The 19,557-nt window shown below is 36.6% G+C and overlaps 1 protein-coding gene across 2 annotated transcripts in view; it reads right to left on the bottom strand.

Moving 5' to 3' along the window:
- The window catches only part of GUCY1B1 (guanylate cyclase 1 soluble subunit beta 1), a 71,819-nt gene that overhangs the window by 5,481 nt on the left and 46,781 nt on the right, over positions 1–19,557 (bottom strand). Inside the window, exons 5-11 of one of the 2 annotated variants that reach the window (XM_027866982.1) lie at positions 18,339–18,536; positions 10,685–10,915; positions 9,435–9,551; positions 7,840–7,973; positions 5,284–5,481; positions 4,210–4,447; positions 2,463–2,603 (exon numbers count right to left, since the gene is read on the bottom strand). In XM_027866982.1, the coding sequence (XP_027722783.1) occupies positions 2,463–2,603; positions 4,210–4,447; positions 5,284–5,481; positions 7,840–7,973; positions 9,435–9,551; positions 10,685–10,915; positions 18,339–18,536 (1,257 nt within the window). The remainder of the gene's footprint in view (positions 1–2,462; positions 2,604–4,209; positions 4,448–5,283; positions 5,482–7,839; positions 7,974–9,434; positions 9,552–10,684; positions 10,916–18,338; positions 18,537–19,557) is intronic. The other variant, XM_027866983.1, reaches the window with a different exon arrangement.

The following is a 19,557-nucleotide window of genomic DNA, read 5'->3' as shown; positions in this document are numbered from 1 at the left end:
CCTTCCTTCCTTCCTTCCTTCCTTCCTTCCTTCCTTCCTTCCTTCCTTTCTTTCCTGTCAAAACTAGATATAACATGACATATAATTGTTGGGGTTTGGTTAGTTGTGTCAGACTCTTTATGACCCCATTTGGGGTTTTCTTGGTGAAAATACTGGAGTGGCTTGCCATTTAAAGGCGAGGAAACTGAAGCAAAACAGGGTTAAGTGACTTGCCCAGGGTCACACAGCTAGGAAGTGTTAGAGGCCAGATTTGAACTCTGGTGCTCCTGATTCCAAACTCAGTGTTCTATCCACTATGCCACCTAGCTTCCCAACAAGACATATGTGTGTATGTGTGTATATACGTATATACATATAATGTGTATATATACAAACACATACATACATACAAACACACACATATAAAACACATACACTTTAAAAAACTAAAACAGAAGAAATTCAGTTTCTTATCCATGTCTATTTCTTGTTCTTTTTTTAATCTTAAAGTATTTGTGGTTGTTCATGATTGTTTATGGGGAAAGAGAAAGGAATAAACATTACGTTTAAATAGTGCCTACTCTGTGCTGGTCACTGTGCTAAGTGTCTTACAAATATTCTCATTCGATCATCACAACAACTCTGTCAGGTAGGTACTGTTACTGTTATTCTCATTTTACTGATGAGGAAACTGAAGCAGACAGGAGTCAAGTGATTTGCCCAGGGTCAAACAGCTTGTTAGTATCTGAGACTGAATTTGAATTTATGTCTTCCTGACTCCAGAACCAATGCCCCATCCAATGCATCACTTCTCTGTTTAAGTTAATCACATTTTATTTTTATTTTTTTTAAAGAAAGAAGGGAAGATCATGAGTGGGACCTATAGGCGGTAGCTCTGAGTTTGAGTCATGGGGCCTAACACTTAACTAGCTAAAACATTTATTCATATTTAGCACAAGTTTCCTCATCTGTAAATTGGAGGTCCTAATATTCTCATGACCTTCCTAGAAAAGGACAACTATGTTAAGAGCATCTGAATTTTTTTTTTTAGCAAGGCAATGGGGTGAAGTGACTTGCCCAGGGTCACACAGCTAGTAGTGTCAAGCGTCTGCGGTCAGATTTGAACTCAAGTCTTCCTGAATCCAGGGCTAGTATACTAATCCACTGCAGCCATCAGCTGCCCCAGAGCATCTGAATTATCAATAAGCCTTGAAAACTCCTATCATCCAGAATATACAGATGTGAAGACTAAGATCCAGAGGTACCTTGATTTGTTCCATAACTAATAATAACTACACAGCCTTATCCTCAGCATCAGATAATAATAATAATGATGAAACAACAATATTCAAATGAACCTATGATCTTATTAATCTGAGTATTCCCTCCAGTGGTGCAGATCTCAACCCATCTTTGCCTAATAGTACATATACCCCTTGCCTGACTTAGCTATCACAATCCCCTGTGAGGCAGGAATTCTTATCATCCCCATTTTACAAATGAGAAAACTGAGGCTCAGAAAAGCTAAGTGACTCGTCTAGGGTCACATAGCTAAAATGTATGAGAGTCAGGATTCGAACTCAAATTTTTAATCCAATTCCAAATGATTTACTTACTCCATCAGGCTATTTTTATACCAGGGCATGTTTTATATGATATTGGTATGTACTTGCAAAGTTAAATTCATCTCAGTGATAGAATGCCAATTAACAAGTACAGAGAAAATGGGGGTGAGGTAATATTGGCTCAGGACAATCATGAAGACAATGAGGACAACCATGGGATTTCTAGACTAAAATGAGATAGGTATAAGGTATCATCCAACAGGCAGCACAATGTGGTGGCGTGTGGAGAGTCCGCTCTGAAACAGAGAAGAGCGGGTTCAAATGCTACCTTTGATACATACTAGTTCAGTGACCATGGGGAGGTCACTAGACCTCTCAATGCATCAGGAAACCCCCTAAGACTGCAAGTTAGAGATACGCTTTTGAGCTGCATCCATGGTAGAATTTTCCATACCAAGAATTCCCCACAGCAATTAATTAACAAATCCGACCTCATCTCACAACAAAAACAAAGGGCTCATCTAATCTGCATACAATCTTCAATACAGTGCTGAATATGTATTCCAATCAAGAAAATATCCATCATACCTTCAGGGAAGAGAATTGGTTCTAGAACTTTATACCTATGTAGCATTTTTACTTATACTTATTTTTTTTTTAATTTTTTAATTTTTTTTAGGCAATTGGGGTTAAGTGACTTGCCCAGGGTCACACAACTAGTAAGTGTCAAGTGTTTGGTCTGAGGCCAGATTTGAACTCAGGTCCTCCTGACTTCAGGGCCAGTGCTCTATCCACTGTGCCACCTAGCTGCCCCTACTTATACTTATTAAGATAAATGTATAAAATATGAATCAAATCTCAAAATTCCATTGCATACTTGTATATGAGTACAGTTAATTCTGTGCAGTATTTACTAACCTGCACGGATTCTCCATCTACTTGAACCTGGCCAGCTATTTCCATCATGTCAAGGGCCAGGTGGCAAATGGAGCGGGCATGGTGGATACAAGGCTCTGGTAAACCACTCACAGTCATATACTTATCACCGACAGTCTCCACCTATTATAGAACACAGAGCACCATTGGTACCATATAAAGTGACTATTGCTGTGGTCTACACTGCCTATTAACAACCCACCAAATTCTTTAGCAGCTTCAAAGTTTTCCTGTTCCTCAATTTGCTGAAAATTTTGAGGCAAACAGTATAGATTGAATCTTTGGTGTGACAATGCGACATTCACACATATTGGAAGCATCATTTGTGGTGTTGATACAGGCAGGTCTTATGGCAATGTTACTTTTCTTCATGAAACACCCCTCTGTTTCCCACTGATTGAGGAATGACTGAAGCAACTTCAGCATGGAATGTTTTTGTACTTTCAGAAACAATGCATTTGAAGAATTCAGAGAAGCTTGCAAGGGCTTGTATAGATTGATGCAAAGCAAAAAAAGCAGAACTAGGAGAACAATATCCAAATGACTGCCATAATGTAAGTTAAAACAAACAAACCATAGTCAGATGATCGCATATTAAACCACCAATCATTGGTTCCAGAGGACAGATAATGAATCACCCCTTCATTCTCTGTTGGGACTATGGACACTTATTGTTGCATACAATGGCAGATGTGGTAATTGTGCTGGTTGATTTTATTTAAGTATTTTTCTTTGTTACAATGGGAAGTCGATTAGGATGGAATGGAATAATATTGGGAAATGATGATGAACAAAAATGGAAAACAATTTCGAAAAACCACTGCTAATTTTCTGCACGATAGCAGCAAAATCCACTGTCAATGTAATCTTCCCTGAATCAAGGGAAGAGAATCACAGGGTGAGAATGAGGGCATGTTAGTCACTGAATAGAAGCTTAGTATATGATTTGTCACTGTCATTAATCTTTTTTTTTTCTAATGATGTGGCTGCCAGGTGCTGAGCTTTGTAAACCCAAAGAGATCATATAAAATAAACAGTCTTTGAAGAGCTTACATTATGCCAAAGGTCTGGGGATGATTTGGTTAACTCTCCTGACTTTATGGAGAAAGATTGGGCTGACTTAATTTTTTCCAACATTATATTTGTTTCCAGTTGTGATAGAGCACAGAATACATTATAAATATTTATGCTCAAGCTGATGCTATCTGAAGGCAAATGTGAGCCTTCTACCACCCCTCCCCTGCTCTGGGGCTCTCTTTGTGAGAAAAGCTAAGTAAAAATGCCTTTGTGAATTTTCCAGAATGTATGTTGTGTTTATTTCAAATGTAATCAACACCCAGCACAGTTCTGTAACCCTAAGAGTGAGTGAACAGCTGAACATTTCATTTCAACTAAGGAAATCATTCAGTAGATTCACCCTGTTTTCATTGAAATCACACTGCTCTTAATGAAATTGTAATGCTCTCAGCGAAATCACATTGCTCTAAATGAAATCATAACGCTGTCAACGAAATCACACTGCTTTCCAAAACATTCAGTTTGGATACAAGAAAGGGAAAGTTTCATAACATGAAGTAAATATTTGGGCAAATATTAAATGCTGAATAAACAGTGGCTTACTCCATGTCTCCTCAGCTACAATCATGGATTTGTGATGATGATGATGACCGCAGAGTCATTTCATGAAGTAAAGGCTCCTCCACATCTAAAATCTGAAATGACAACTCACCTTATAGACAAATGGATTTTTCCGTGAATCAGTCAGTATATCAAATCTGGTGTAGAGGTCATTTAGAAGATTGACGATCTTCATGGCCCCTTCTCCAGATGCATGTTTACTGCAGAAGGCATTGAATCCCACAATCCCACTGAATAGGATAGTGACATTGTCATACCTCTTGGCAGGTACTGGGCGTTTATGTCTCAGCTCATTAGCAACTGATGGGGGAAGGACAGAATACAATAACCTATATAAAGAAATAAAGTCAGACTGTGAATGACAACTGGAGAAACCTTACAACTATACCAATTCTATGTTTGGCATTTCTGCAGCCTGTCTGATCAAAGACCCTTTAAGGTTAGACCCTCTTACAAGATCACTAAAAAGTGCCTTACATAGTTATCTGATATACTTTTTTAGGTGAGGGAAAAGAAAAATGTTCAGATTTGGCCATCTGACAATACTTGACCACACACTGAATGGTAGAACTGACAAATGAAACCACAGCTCCTTCAGTGCCCTCTACAGTGATGCTATAACACAAAAGAAAGAGAAAAAAAACCCAAATAAAACAAAACAAGACAAAAAAAAACCCGAAACTCCCAAATCCTCTTGTAACCCTGACTTAAAAAACTATTAAAATCTCAGTGACACCAAATAATGGGGTGGGGTATAATTTGGAGGAGATGTTATTTTATTTGTAGAGACTATGCAAGTATAGAATAGGAAAGTACACCTATAAGGAAGTTCGGACAGGATAATAGAAACTGATGAACCAATCTGGAACCAATATTCAGGCTGACGTTTTTTGCCAACTAACATCCTTTTAACACATTCTAAACAAATGTATATACTTTGAAAATGTAAGCATTCACAAAAAAAGATACCTTCTTCAGCATTATTCCACATATCCTCTAACTTTGCAAATGAAAACTGAGAGGTTTCATCTTATTTTGAGAGACACTTCAGTTATATATCTCTTACTTTCTTCTCAAGCCGACAGTCAGTTTCTATTACAGAACACTAACAATGCAGGATAGTTATGCCTGCCCCCATTTATATAAAACATGGGCTCTTTCTTACGTGTCTGTCTTTTTCTTTTCATCTTCTAGTGCTCTCAGAGTGAGCTGCAGTCTGTCTGTGAGGATTTCCAGTTCTTGTGTCAGCTTATATTCCTCTCGGAACTGCTCTCCCAAAAGAACGAGATCACGGGTGGCATCATGCAAGGGGATGTCACTCAGATAGAGACCTCTCCTCGTTAGGTCATCCAGATTCATCACACTGTTATAAAAAGAAAGCATTGCAAATTTGTCCCAAATCATCCAAGGGGAATTAACACCACTGAGATGTGGCGGAAGGAGGATATCGAAGGTCACTGCCAATCCAAGCAAACAAAGATTACTAAGCACCTACTCTGTGTAAGGTTCTCTGCTAAATGCTAAAGGGCCATTTTGCCTAAGCTTCAAACTCAAAGGGTGCCTCAAACTTATTAAAGAATAATCTGTTTGAGTGTGGGATGAGAATTTTCGTATGTGTGCTTAATTTAAGTACGCTTTATTTCAACTGTGACATTACATTAAAACCAGACATTTACTCCAAGGATTGGTACCCTAGCAAAGAAAAAAAAAGCTAGGAAAGTATTTCTTATAGTAATTTAAAAAAAACAAAGTTTGGTCACCTTTTGGGGAGTGCTCTATTTTATTTTCATGTATCTTCATTTTTAAAACATTATGGCTCTGGCATTCAAAATATAGAAGCATCCTCAGCCCCTATAGACTTTTAGCAGGCCTTGTGAAAAAGAAAGTAGATTTCTCTGTTATTTAGTCAAATTTCCCTAAAGATATGTTGGCTGTTTAGAGAAATTTAATGGAAGTAATTAGCTTTGCTAGCCCTTAATTACAAATTGATATATTATGTTTCTATATCATAACTTTTCGGAAGTTTTGGTTATCTGCCATACGTTTTCACCACGAGTATAGACAAAAGATCAGGAAGTCAATTCAGAAAGGATCTTTATATTCTAGGGAAAATTCCTAATGCAGAAAGGATCTATCCTATTTTGTAAACACAACAAAAGTTATGTTAAATGGGGGCATTTAAGTTCTCTTTTTTTCTGTTTTTTGCATAAGGAAATGTCCATGTTTGATATCTTTAAGTTTATAATAATTAAAAAATAATTTAAAGGAATATATTACATAAATTACAATATTTATTGTGAAATTATAAGGAATCTCATCTAAAAGAATGTTTTATAAGCCCAAGATCACTTTAAAATTATGTCTTTAATGTACTGCCCTCAAAATATTATTTAACTGTTGTTGTACATTAAGTTGCATAATTTTTTTACTACACAAATTGTTACATCTGTATAAAGCATCCCAGAGAACTCAATGGCAAAAAGCAAAAGAAAATATAAATAAATATCCCTAGATATTCTTTATTTTAATTAGAAGAGTTTCACAGATTCCTTCCACATTAACTAAGAAAGCAAACTTTAAAATAACTTCATTTGTCTAGTTGTTTCAGTTGTGGCCAACTCTTTGTGACCCCATTTGGGGTTTTATTGGCGAAGATACTGGAGTGGTTTGTCCATTTCCTTCTCCAGCTCATTTTACAGATGAGGAAACTGAGGCAAAGAGGATTAAGTGACTTGCCCAGGGTCCCACAGCTAGTTCGTGTCTGAGGCCAGATACAAACTCAGTTCTTCCTGACTCCAGGCCCTGCACTCTATCCACTGTGCCACTTAACTGGTATATCTTTGTTGTCCCACTGATATTTATAAAAAAAAACTAAAAGCATCACAAATACATATACCAAACAAATTGTTTTACCTGAATTTCAACTCTATGGTAATTTAGATGCTGTATTAGGTACTGAACTTTTAAAAAAAATTTAAAACTATTTGTTTTCTGAAACACTTTATCAAAATAGGCCTAGATAAAGTAAGTGACATTATGGAGAGAGTTCTGGGCGTGGATATGATTGAAAAATGACTGACCAACAACAATGGAAAGATATACTAACATGTTCATAGCAAGAAATCTGTGCCTATTAGACATTCAAGTCCCTTGAATTTGCATATACATAATATATATGTGTGTATGTATAATTATTACACAAAAAACTGTAATTGTTTTATGACCTTACTTTTCTACAAGTCAGCTTTCTTTTCTTTTTTTTTCCTTTGGTGAGGCAATCAGAGTTAAGTGACTTGCCCAAGGTCACACTTAGTAAGTGTCCAGGGTCTAAGGTCAGATTTGAACTCAGGTCCTCCTGACTCCAAGGCTGGAGTTCCATCTACTGTGCCACCTACCTGCCCCCAAGTCAGCTTTCTTGATGGCTCTATCACTGAGTTTTGGATTAAGTTTTTCATAAATCTAAAAACACCTAAGTTCCTTTGTGCAATTATTAAGATGCAGAAAATAAAACATACTTAAAATGATTTCTCTTTAGTTCAGTATATTTAGACATCAAATAACATAATTGTAGGTATAGGGCACTCCCTATAAACAGTCATCAATATGTAATAGTAATTCAGAATATGAGAACACATGCTCATGAAATTGTATCGAACGAGGCAAAAGACGGGGAGTCCAACCTTGCTTCAGGCACCTGAAAGACAATTATCTGTTGTAATACCTTGGAGAGCACAGGAAAAGAATGCTCTCTGCTTCAGGTAAGTAAATCATTTGCCCCTTAAGGCGTAAGCAACCGATCTCAGTGCCAGTCAGTTCATCTTCACACTCCAGCTTCTCCACATCCAACAATCCTTCCTGAAGTGAACAAGCCATGGCTGTTAGTGCACATTAGTCAGATCCTCTCTTTCTCCCCAGGGCGCCCATATTTAGACATCCTTTTGGAAGACCCAAAATAGAGTATTACTTACAGAAATGTACAATGGTTAAAAGAACATCCGTTAGGTGAGGGGTTTTGAGATCTGCTTTTTTTGTTTTTATTTTTGCTTTTGCATTTTTGAAATTTTTTCATTTGACTAACTATAGTGCTTCTCGACAAAATTTGAAGGTGATTTGATTAATTTTCTCTTTCATGCTGCAAGATAATATAGCCCTATAATCTCTTTGCCCTCCATTTGAATTGTCATTCTTTAGTGCAAACAGATTCATTCCAGACTGTACCACAAAGCAAGCCACCAACCTTCCTCACTTCACACTGGCAACCAGAAATGGGACCAGCTGTGTATGTCTTAAGTATACACAGCTAAAGGCCTCCGAGGAAATATTTTGGGTAGTTGAGATAGAATAGAGAGTATACTATAGAAAACTTAAGTATATTCTTCAATTCTAGCTCCTTCTTGGTTATACCTCTTTTAGGGGATATATGCCTGTAAACCTCAAATTCATAAGTAATAGCATATATCAGTACATTTGGAGGGATACTGCAGAAGGAAAAAAGAAGATATGTTCTCCCTATAAGCAAGTGTGCATTAAAATATGGTAGGTATTTTAGAAAACTAAACCCCTTCTGGGAAGAGAAACTTAGAGCTATATTGCATCTTATGAACACATTGGAAGCTCCAGTACTTTTCCCCCCTTTTCCCCCAAAAGAAATTGATAACAAGAATCCAGTTAGGGAAATAATAGGGTGGTTGGTTTTATAAAAGCAAAACCAGAATGGTAAGTCAAAATTAAATTCAATTCAACTCAACCTCTTTGGGCTTTAATTTCCTTATCTACAAAAAGAGAGGTTAGACTAGATTAGACAACTTTGAGGTCTCTTCTATTTCTAATATCTATGACCATATAATCTTACAGACAAATATTTATTTAGCAACCACTACACGCAAGACATTGTGCTAGACAATGGAGATACCAAAGCAAAAAGAATGTTAGCCATCCAGGAGCTTAAACTTTACTTAGGGGTGAGGGGAGAGAAGGAAGAAAGGGAATGATAACACCTCACACACAGACCTGTTTCCCGTCTACCACTAGTCACTGTCAAGAAAAATAGCTTTGACAAAAAGGTAAAGTTCCAATTGAACTTATTTTTTATAAACTGAGTTTATTGGAGGGTCAAGAAGGTTTCTAGTTAATTGGACTTAGTATCCATCACCTGGACCAACAATACTAATTTATTACTTTACTGTTGGGTATGGTTTTTTGCAACTCTACAGTATCCATTTCTTGTCATCTAATGACCTCTATTTTTCTCTCCCAACAATTTTCAGTTGCTATTTATCACTTCTTCTATTTTAACTGAAATGATACTTTGATTACCTTGCTTCTCAAGACAAATACAGTGTTGATATGTGACAGGATCCCATGGAAACTGATGTCGATATGAGGACGGACCAGAGAGAAGACAGATAATAGACTGCAATTTCCAGGCTGAAGCTAAAACGTAGGGGGGAGAGAAAATAGTACTCAAATAATGTAAGACATACATGATCAGAAATCATTGTATTACTTAACTGGCAGTATAATACAGTGATATTAGTTCTTAGTCACTTTATTAAGTATAAGTTATACTGTCTTGAAATTTAGAAGAAGAAAAAAACAAATTCAACTAGGGGCCAGACTCTGAACCAACACAATAATTTGATAAGCATGGAGCTAAATGTTTGGAATCAAATGGAATTGGGATCACTTCTATTCAAATACAATTTATTTCAAGATGAATCTAAAAAGAGAAATTTGGCCTTTTAATGAGTAAGCTGGTCGATGGGATGGGTTAGTGCTTATCATTTTTTAAAGTTAGATTTTAACACAATTTAAAAAATAAATTGTATCAAATTTTAGATGATCCCTTTCTGGACTGTGTTAATTATCCTTGGATCTGTGATGAAAATAACAAAAGTGGGCAACCACCATGCTTTCCTAATTGAGACTAAAGCTGACTTTGGTTGTCCTCCAAATTGGGCAATTTGGTATCCTATTATGACAACTAGTTTTACAGTGAATAAGGTGGGATTTTACCAATGCAACTGAATCTACAGGGCAAAAAGAGCTTCAAAAAATAGAGAATGGAGCATTGAAGAAAGCATTCAGCAAGCTGCTTTTTCCGCACTATCCAATGTAATCTTTACTCTCCTCTTTCCGTTCTATGGTTTCTCTCATACCACTCTCCTCAATATTCTTCATCTCCTTCTAGGAAGTCCTTAGATTCTATTTTAAAGCTTCTATCCTAAAATGATTTGTTATAGGAGGATCATTCTCTCTAATAATTAAAATTAGCCACACTCATTTCAATTCCTCATTTTCTTAATAGATCATCCAAATGGAAAAATTAAACAGATAAGTGTGTGTGTGTGTGAGTGTGTGTATATATGTGTGTGTGTGAAGGTAAGAAGGGAAAATAGCACTGTGTATTTCAAAAATACATGCCTCATGTATCTATACGTCATACCAAAAAAAAAAGCTTTATGTTGTGAAGCACCACTAAATTTGCCTAAACACAGAAATGTTAGAAGGAAACAACATTTGATTTTTAGATGGTGTGGCACTAGGAGAGAGTGAGGTAATTTTACCTGGGGAAGCACTCTGTATATGGCATTTCCACACTGAGTTACTACTAGATCCCTGTCAAATATTATATGAAAAGGAAAAGCTTTGCAGAAAGTGTACGGGCTGATGCGGGATTCCTGGGTACCATTTTCTTCAAATCTGTCAAGATCTTCATAAAAATCCTCTTCCTTAGATTCTTTTTCTTCAATTAGAAATTGTGTGTGGTCACATTCTTCATTTCTTTGCTGAATAACCTGCTCAAAAGAAATAAGGAAGAAAGATAAATAGATGATAGATGCACAGCACTAGTGACCCGCTTTTCACTGGCATAGTTAAAACACTCATAATATCTTCTAGAACATAAAGATGATGTGAACAATAAGGTTTCTCATATGAATTAAAATGCTTATATAGATGTACAAGTTCAACATGTTCTTGAAACAAGGAAAAAATGTTCAAACTCAAACAAATAGATATCTGCTTTTCCCTCTATAGACCATTAATGAGAAGTCAGAATAACCACTTAAAATGAAATTGCAATTTTGAGGAAAAACTACATTAAGAACTATGTCTAGGTCTCTTTAATGAAAACTAACTATTTCTACATTCCTTATTTCCTTGAAAGAATGTATATTTTGTTCAGGATATAATCCACATGTGAATTTATTACTTATTTTAAAAATTCTTAATTAATAATGAATATTTACAAGTTGCTGCTATTATAGAGAAATAAACAATGGAAATTTTCTTTCTCAACATAATTTTATTGTTCTGAAGTTATGGAAATAAATATGATTTTGGGCAAGAACTCTAATGAGTATTGTTAATTATTCAAGGATTTGAATATTGGCTATATTTTGCACTCAGTAATGAAAATTACTTGAATGCATGAGAAATAGTAAAGATAATAATAATAGTAATTTAATTTATATAGTGTTTCAAGATTTGCAAAGTGCTTTAGAAATATCTTATCTTGGTTCATTCATTTATTCTAGTGAATGAAATAGTTTTGTAGGTCATACTCACTGGCTTGCTTGTGTTTCTTCATAAATTTCTGCTGTTTTCAATGCTTATTATCCTGTGCAACTCTTGTCCATTTTTTCCCCTTCTGTAAAATCTCCACAGAGAATCTACTCACTCCATGCTGTAGGCCTTAACTCTTTTCTTTTAATAATTCGGGGAGTAACAATGCAAGACTTGAGCTGTACAGCTGTTATTTCTTACTTTAGCAAAATGACCAGCCCATCTCCTTTTCCAGACTTACATGCCATTAAAAATCACTCTTATAGTATTTCTCAAATCTCTGGAAATATGCTGCCACCTACCGTCATTTAATTCACCTACAATTTTGCTTCTGGGATTGTAATATTCTATGACTCACAATCATATAGTATACACCCAAGGGCATACTGGCATTGAAATGTAGGCTTCCATGACAGAGCAGCTTGGAATCCAGGACAGATTAGTAAAATTTCCCAAATCCTCTTCCTCCTTTCAATTCTGGGTTCAGCTCATTATCTATCTGCTGTTTGTTTACACTCATATAGACATACTTGGTAGGCTTTCCATTTATATGCATGCCATAGTCTTGGGCAAGAGGCCCTTTATATTCTTGGTTTTTTCCCATGTGGATATAGTTGGCTTATTCTCTTTTGAGGGTTCATGGATCTCATTGAGATGCACTGTACTGATCCCAGGACTCAATATCATCAGTACTATGTCATCTAGAAAAAGAATCTCACTATTTTCATTGACTAAAATAAAATAATGGGTATCTTTATTCCTATTACACATTTAAAGCAGTAGACACCTAGAGGTTAAACACGTTTTCCAAAATCAGACTACGGCCAGGCCCACACAACTAAAACATATGAAGGATGCATAGCGATCTTGTGAATTTAACAAAATGTACACGCAGACAGTGGATAGAGTTCTGGGCCAAGAGTCAGGAAGACTCATCTTCCTGAGTTCAAATTTGGCCTCAGACATTTATTAGCTGTGTGACTCTGGGAAAGTCACTTAATTCTGTTTGATTCTGTTTCCTCATCTGTAAATTGAGTTGGAGAAGGAAATCGAAAACCAGTCCAGTATCTCTGCCAAAGAAAACCTGTGAATGAGGTCATGAAGAGTTGGATACGACTGAAACAACTCAACAACAAAAGTGAGTACCCTCAATAACCATCACATGAGTAGTCAAGGAAATTTACAGAGACTCAGGATTGTAGATCTAGAACTGGAAACAACTCCAGAGGTCTTGTAGTCCAACCCCCTCATTTTACAGAAGTGAAAACTGGGGCTCAAGCGCTGTCACACAGAGAGTGTCAGAGATGAGATCTGAACCCAGGTCTCCTGACTCAGCAGAACTGTGTTCCTTCCATTCTACCTTGGACACTGCCCTTTTCACATTCCAAGTTTATAGTGCAAAATTCCAATAGCTAACAAACATTTTAGGAGCCAAACATACTGTGAAATGTGTAATAAATAAGATAGCAGCATTTGCCCTGACAAAACTGGTAATCAACTGGAATTCTTCTGACGTCATCCTCCCGTGTCTGAGACTCTAATCACCATAGCAACAGCCATGCAAATCTTAATAAATTACTAGCTTTCAGATATTTCAAGTTACTTTTTTTTTCCTCTTTCTGTGGTTGGCAAGCACCTGTGCTTATTTAGTTTAGGTAATTGAAAAGTCAGAATAATAATAAAGGAAATAATTTTAAAATTGGATTTAACTTGGGGTAAAAATAGCTCTCATCATTCTTCCAAAGCCTGGATGTGAAATCTCCCTTGGGCTACAACACTGTTAGTTCACTGTCATTTTCTGAGGGTTACATAAAGGCAGGAGGATCTGGTGCAGACTAGGGTGATCTGTGCAGCGGGTTGAATTTGGATTGTGATATAATGAGAATTGTTCTCTTTTTTTGGGTGCATTTCCCCATGTCCCTTGGTTGGAGATAAGAAGTGAAGTGAGGTATCTAGTTAACTATTTGATTATGTAGTCATCTAGCTGGAGCACATGCTGCAAGTCAAACCACCTAATGCCTTCCTGAATGGCTGACAATGAGCTTTTCTTTAATAGTACCTTTGATATAAAGTTGGAAGACAACATAGACCTCATCTAGTCCAATTCCCTCGTTTTATAGAGGACAAAAATGAGGCCCAGAGGAGTTCAGTGATTTTCCCCAAATCATACAGGCAGTAAATGAAGGAGCCAAGATTTGAACCCAAGCCATTATATTCTAAACCCAGCATTCTTTACCACACCATAGTGTTTCTCAATTCTAATGGTCTTACAATGTTGTTTCTAAATTTGTATATTATCTGACCCATTATAAGTCCACCATAGAAAGTGCATAGCTGGTGGTCCAAAGTAGGTAGAGACAAGAGATAAATAAAAAAGGGAGAGAAGAAATCAGGGGTTAGCTGGAGCAGAGTCTAAGGGACCATTCGGTCTCAGGAGACAGGAAGAAACAGGAGGCTCAGTGCCTAAGGTGGGGAATTGAGGGATCAGAGTTCAACAAGAAAGAGCCTGAGGGCCCTACATCAATACTCTTTGGATCATCTAAAGTTTTACATTAGCTACACCTCCACTTCCCTCCATTATCACAGTCAGTTAACAAGTAATTATTAAACAATTACTACATGCCAGGCGCCATGCAGATGATAAAGAATCAAGTGCATACCTTTCCAAGGCTATGTCAAATTGGAAGATGCACAGTCAGTTACTAATGGGAATCAACATTTTGTATTTTAACAAATAATTGCTGGGCACTTTCACTCACATTTTTATATTTGAAATTGAATTAAAATTATACAGTTCCAATTATGACAAGTCTTTTCCCTTCTTTTTTTTTTAAGGCAATTGTGGTTAAGTGACTTGCCCAGGGTCATACAGTTAGTTAGTGTTATGCGTCTGAGGCTGGATTTGAACTCAGGTCCTCCTGAATCCAGGGTTGGTGCTCTATCCACTGCACCACCTAGCTGCCCCACTTTTTCCTTCTTGTGTATAAAAAAAAGGTATTCTTTAGATAACCATGAAGATGCTTAGCCTTACAGATTATGTTAAGTATAAAAGAGCTGAAGACAAATGGAAAAAGGAACCAGCACCAAGAATATCTTTCTATACCACAGCAGAGTTGAGAGAAAATGGCAATTAAATTAATGGCCCCACCACATCCAAAGGGGAGAACAGAGTTCAGGGTTTACGAAAAATGCAGAGTTTTAAATGAACACATGATAATTATCTGAGAGTTTTTCTTCATCTAAGTAGAACATTTTTTTTCGTTGAAACAGTAAGTATAAGTCAATAATGTATACTTTTAGAACAATAGTAACTGGATGCATAAGAGAAAGACAATGAAGCCCAAGTACAGACATTATAAATGTGAAGTTCTGGGGCCCTATGCTCTTAACTTATTTAATCTGGACATACACAGCTAGCAATAGTGGTCTCCTATTTTTCATTTGGTTTCAGCTGCTACAGTAATCTATTTAAAAACAGTTTATTCCTATAAAGGATGAGCTAAATGAATATCTGTGATCTGTGACTATCCACCAGCTCATTAGAAGCGGTCATTCGTATTGCAGTACTGCCTCTCAGATCTCTGGATTTGCTAACGTTATATTCCATATGGTATTGGTGGCCAGTCATAGAGACTAGTGCTAAATAACCAAAGTCTGCAACATTAAAAAGCTACAAGCAAGTTAACACTAAAGATCATTGAGTTAGAGTTAAAAACAAACCAAAAAAAAAAAAACCCAAACACAGACACACACAACAAAAACAAACAAACAACAACAATAATCTTACAACGCATCCAGTACAATTTTTCAGATGACTAAACTGAAGCCTAGAATAGTGAAATCACTAGCCCAGTATCACACAGTGGTAGAGACAGGATTCAAACCCAGGTCCTCCTGGAATGTTGTCACCCTATGACTGACAAGCAATCACCATCCAAGAAATGTCACTGCCTTCTACAGAATTCATTGCTCTAAGTGACTTGTGCGTTTATGGAGAACTACTACTTACTTACATGTTATGATTCTGCCAGTGATCAAAGGACCTTTTGATCAGTCTTCTTACCATGATATATCACATGCTCCTACTTTCTTTAATACTTCAAAAGATCTATCAAGACCTGTCAATGGAGATTCTACTTCAACCAATAAAGACTGCAACCCTTTTAATGATATCAGAGATTGCAACAGATGGCTTCATTGTAGTTGCTGTGGTCAAAAACATTCCACCATTGGCAGCCAGCCTTTTGGAGATGAGCCCCTCAAGCTTAACTAAGCTATCTCATGGAGAATAGATGTGTAGTCAATTATTACATCCATGCATGGAGCCTTTCCAGTTTGGTAAGGTCCGCCAAAATTTTTACTTCAATGACATGATCTTCAAGGACCTTTAATGGAGAGGCATTCTTTTAAATAGTGTTTTATTCTTCTCTTCCATTCAGACTAGAGCAGATTACTAAAATTTCATGTTACAATTACCTATGGGAGTTTCCATGAAGAGATGCAATGTGGTAAGAAGGCTACCTCTACCCCCTGCTTAGGCACCGGGTGACTGAGATAAATCTACGAGCATGAGCATTCTTGCCATACAGTACCAAAGTGGGGTCCACATGCGGACAGGATAACAAGAATGCACCAAAGTAGATCCAAGTTGGCACCAAGGGATCTCGTATATTTTTGTCTTCAAGTCCATTTTTTAGCAGCTACAAGCCTGGATACCAGCTTCTAGAGAATATAATTCTCCTTTTGAGCTCTTTATTTCATTTTTTAAGACTCCAGGAAGAAGGGAAGTAGATTAGAGGAGTCTTTCAAATTGCTTAGAGTAGAGGTATCAGGCATGCAACACTCTCAAGTGCTAGGAGCTAGATTAAAATATAATTGGGAAATAATTAACAAAATAAATAAAAATGCAATAGAACATGGAGAATGTTAAAATGAAATTTTCTGAATCAATGCATAGCCTGCAGGGAATGACGTGTATAAACTATGTATGTAACTATGTAAACTACTATAGTTTAGTGGCCTCTATTTCTACTAAGTTTGACATCACTGGTCTAGAGGTCTTCACCAACAAATAATGCTATCTGAATTTGGTTTAGAAAAATATAGTTTTAAGCTGGTCAACAAAATATGAATTATTCTTGAATGTGGTTGAAAAAAAATCACAGCTTTCACCAACAAACTTCATTCCGTTCTATTGAGCAGAGATTCTGTGCAAAGTCAATAGCTGCTCCAGTTGAAGAAAAGGCAGCTGGGTTGCACAGAGGATAGAGCACTGGGCTTGAAATCAGGAAGACTCATCTTCATGAGTTCAAATCTGGCCTCAGACACTTACTGGCTGTGTGACCTTGGGCAAGTCATCTAACTCAGTTTCCTCATCTGTAAAATGAGCTGGAGAAAGATATGGAAACCCATTCCTGTATCTTTGCCAAGAAAACCCCAAATAGGGTTACGAAGAGTCAGACACAAGCAAAACAAGTCAACATCAGCAGCAATTGAAGGCTCAAGAACACTGCTGAGATTGTCTAGGGATCCAGGCCTTCAAAAAAGTCCAGGGAAAAGATAGAATAGTTTCTCCAATGCTGAGCCTTCATTCAGTCCTTAATTTCCTTAATTTTGCCTTAATTTCTCAGATGGCAATTATTTGGCCTTGAATTAGCTGTTTCCTCAAAGTGGAGAGGCTAAAATGGTCAAAATGCCTCATTGTATTGATCTGAGTACTAATCACTTACAACAAAAATGTAGCCAAATGAAAAAGATATGACAAGATACCCAAGTTCTCAATCCTAATACTTTTATTCATGGTTAGCAACAACACAAACTGAGAGAAAGGGTATATTTCTACCTTTTCAAGCCTTATAACTGAACTTGTTTCACCAAAGGGTACTCCTTATGTAGCAAGAAAACAGTCCAGGCTGCAAAATGTCACCTCCAGATAGTTATTTTTAATATTAGAGAACAAAAAATAAAAGGATAATTCATCCTAAGGAAATAGAAAACAATCATCATATTAGCTGTGTGTGGACCTTGGTTTCCTCAACTGTAAAATGAGGGGATTCATAGGTTTAGAATTAAAAAGAACCTCTTAGACCATCTAGTTCAGTCCTCTCATTTTGCAGGTGAGGGGAGTAAGACCTAAAAGAGTTTAAGCAACTTGCCAACGGTCACACAAATAGTAAGCTCTGAAATAGGACTTGATCTCAGGGCATTTGACTCTATACCCAGGGCTCTTCTCACTGTATCATGTTGGTTTGGAGGCCCTCCAACTCTAAATCTACCACCCTGTGATTGACAGATCCATAGGCAGAGACAAATCCACTTAATTTAATTTGCTTAGCTAATTTCTCCTACTAGATTGGTTTCTTCAGCCAGTGTATTCTCAGGGCCTAAAACTAAATTTGGTATTGTCTTTAAATCAATCCTAATCAAAAGTATAAATTATCTACTTCTATGTATCCCCTTCCCAGCTCTTAAGATAACCTTCTTTCCACCCTAAAATGAAATTTATTCATTCCAAAGATAAATACAGAAGACTGTTGCTTTTTATGTGATTCTGTATTATATATACCATTACTCCCATGTATTACTGGCTCATTTATCATTCCAGTAGGCTAATCACCATCCACATTCAAAATAACACCTATCACCAAATATTACCTTCATGTCGATCTCGGTGCCATGTATCTGTTGGGCTACAGTTTTGATGATGCCAATGACAATATCCTGTAGTCCTTCTCTCTCTGAGTAGTAGTGTAGAATGAGTCCTTTGCCCTTTTCTGCATCAGTGCACCTAAAAGAAGGTGCACGCATACCTGGATAGATAGTAGCAAGGTGGTCATGGAGAGCATCAAGGTTCTGTAGAGAGAAGGAAAACAGGAAAGAAAGCATCAGAATTGTGAAATATAAAGGGCTTGAGAGAAAATGACATCCACATATAAGACTCAGGTGTGGTTGACACAAAGAATGGAATTCAGCCTCTTAGCATACCTTTAGGGTGAACATAGCACATCTTTCCTTTTCTTCCTAAGGATATTTGTATAGTGTAAATCACAAGAGAAGCATGACTTAATGAGTACGACAGAAGTGTACTTAAGAAGTTGGATAAACAAACAAGGATGGTGCCTGCACAAAAAAACTACATAGAGGAATAGCAAGATAAGATTTTTCCCACTTGAGTACTAAGTTAAAGGTAATCCACCTTTAAAAAAAAGTCTGGAAATATCTTTATAAATAATAATAAATAATAAACAAAGCAAAAAAGGCAGAATCAGAAGACAAGATTACACATTTGACTTTGACTACACAAAAGGAAAGGTGAATGAGATGAATCTATAAACAAGGAATTTTGATGGGTATTCAGGGGTAACTAAAAATTATGATGATACTTTTATTCATTAAAATTAATTTAAAGGTAAATAGTTACTAAGCAAGTTTGTTAGATCATACTGACATTCAATTTTAAGTTTTTTAATGAAAAATTTAACTTTTTTTATAAAAGATACGCCTAAAGTGTATGCATCTGTGTAGACATGGACACATGTCATGAGCATGCCTAACAATATGTGTATGTCTATGTGTATGTATTAACTAATACCGTATATCCTTTTGGCAATGGATCCACTGTGGGTGTGAGTAGGCTGCAACATATAACAAATGAGGAACTGCAAAGAGGAGCAAGAATAAAAGATCTCGTGGAGGAAATGTATGCCACATGTCACATGGGTAGGGTGAAGGATGATAGACGGATAGCTGGTATTCTACTGGCATCCTCAAAATAGCAAGAAAAAAGCGAGGAAAATCCTCCAGCATTTTTAGGCAGAGTCTCTATGGCAAACTTTATGAGAGGAAATGGAAAAAAGAAGAAGAAATAAGTATT

This window comes from Vombatus ursinus, unplaced genomic scaffold (genome assembly GCF_900497805.2).
Source record: "Vombatus ursinus unplaced genomic scaffold, bare-nosed wombat genome assembly UNPS02014784.1, whole genome shotgun sequence".
NCBI lineage: Eukaryota > Metazoa > Chordata > Mammalia > Diprotodontia > Vombatidae > Vombatus > Vombatus ursinus.
Note: the sequence above shows the minus strand (reverse complement) of the source record. Positions and strands in the feature narration are given on the sequence as shown.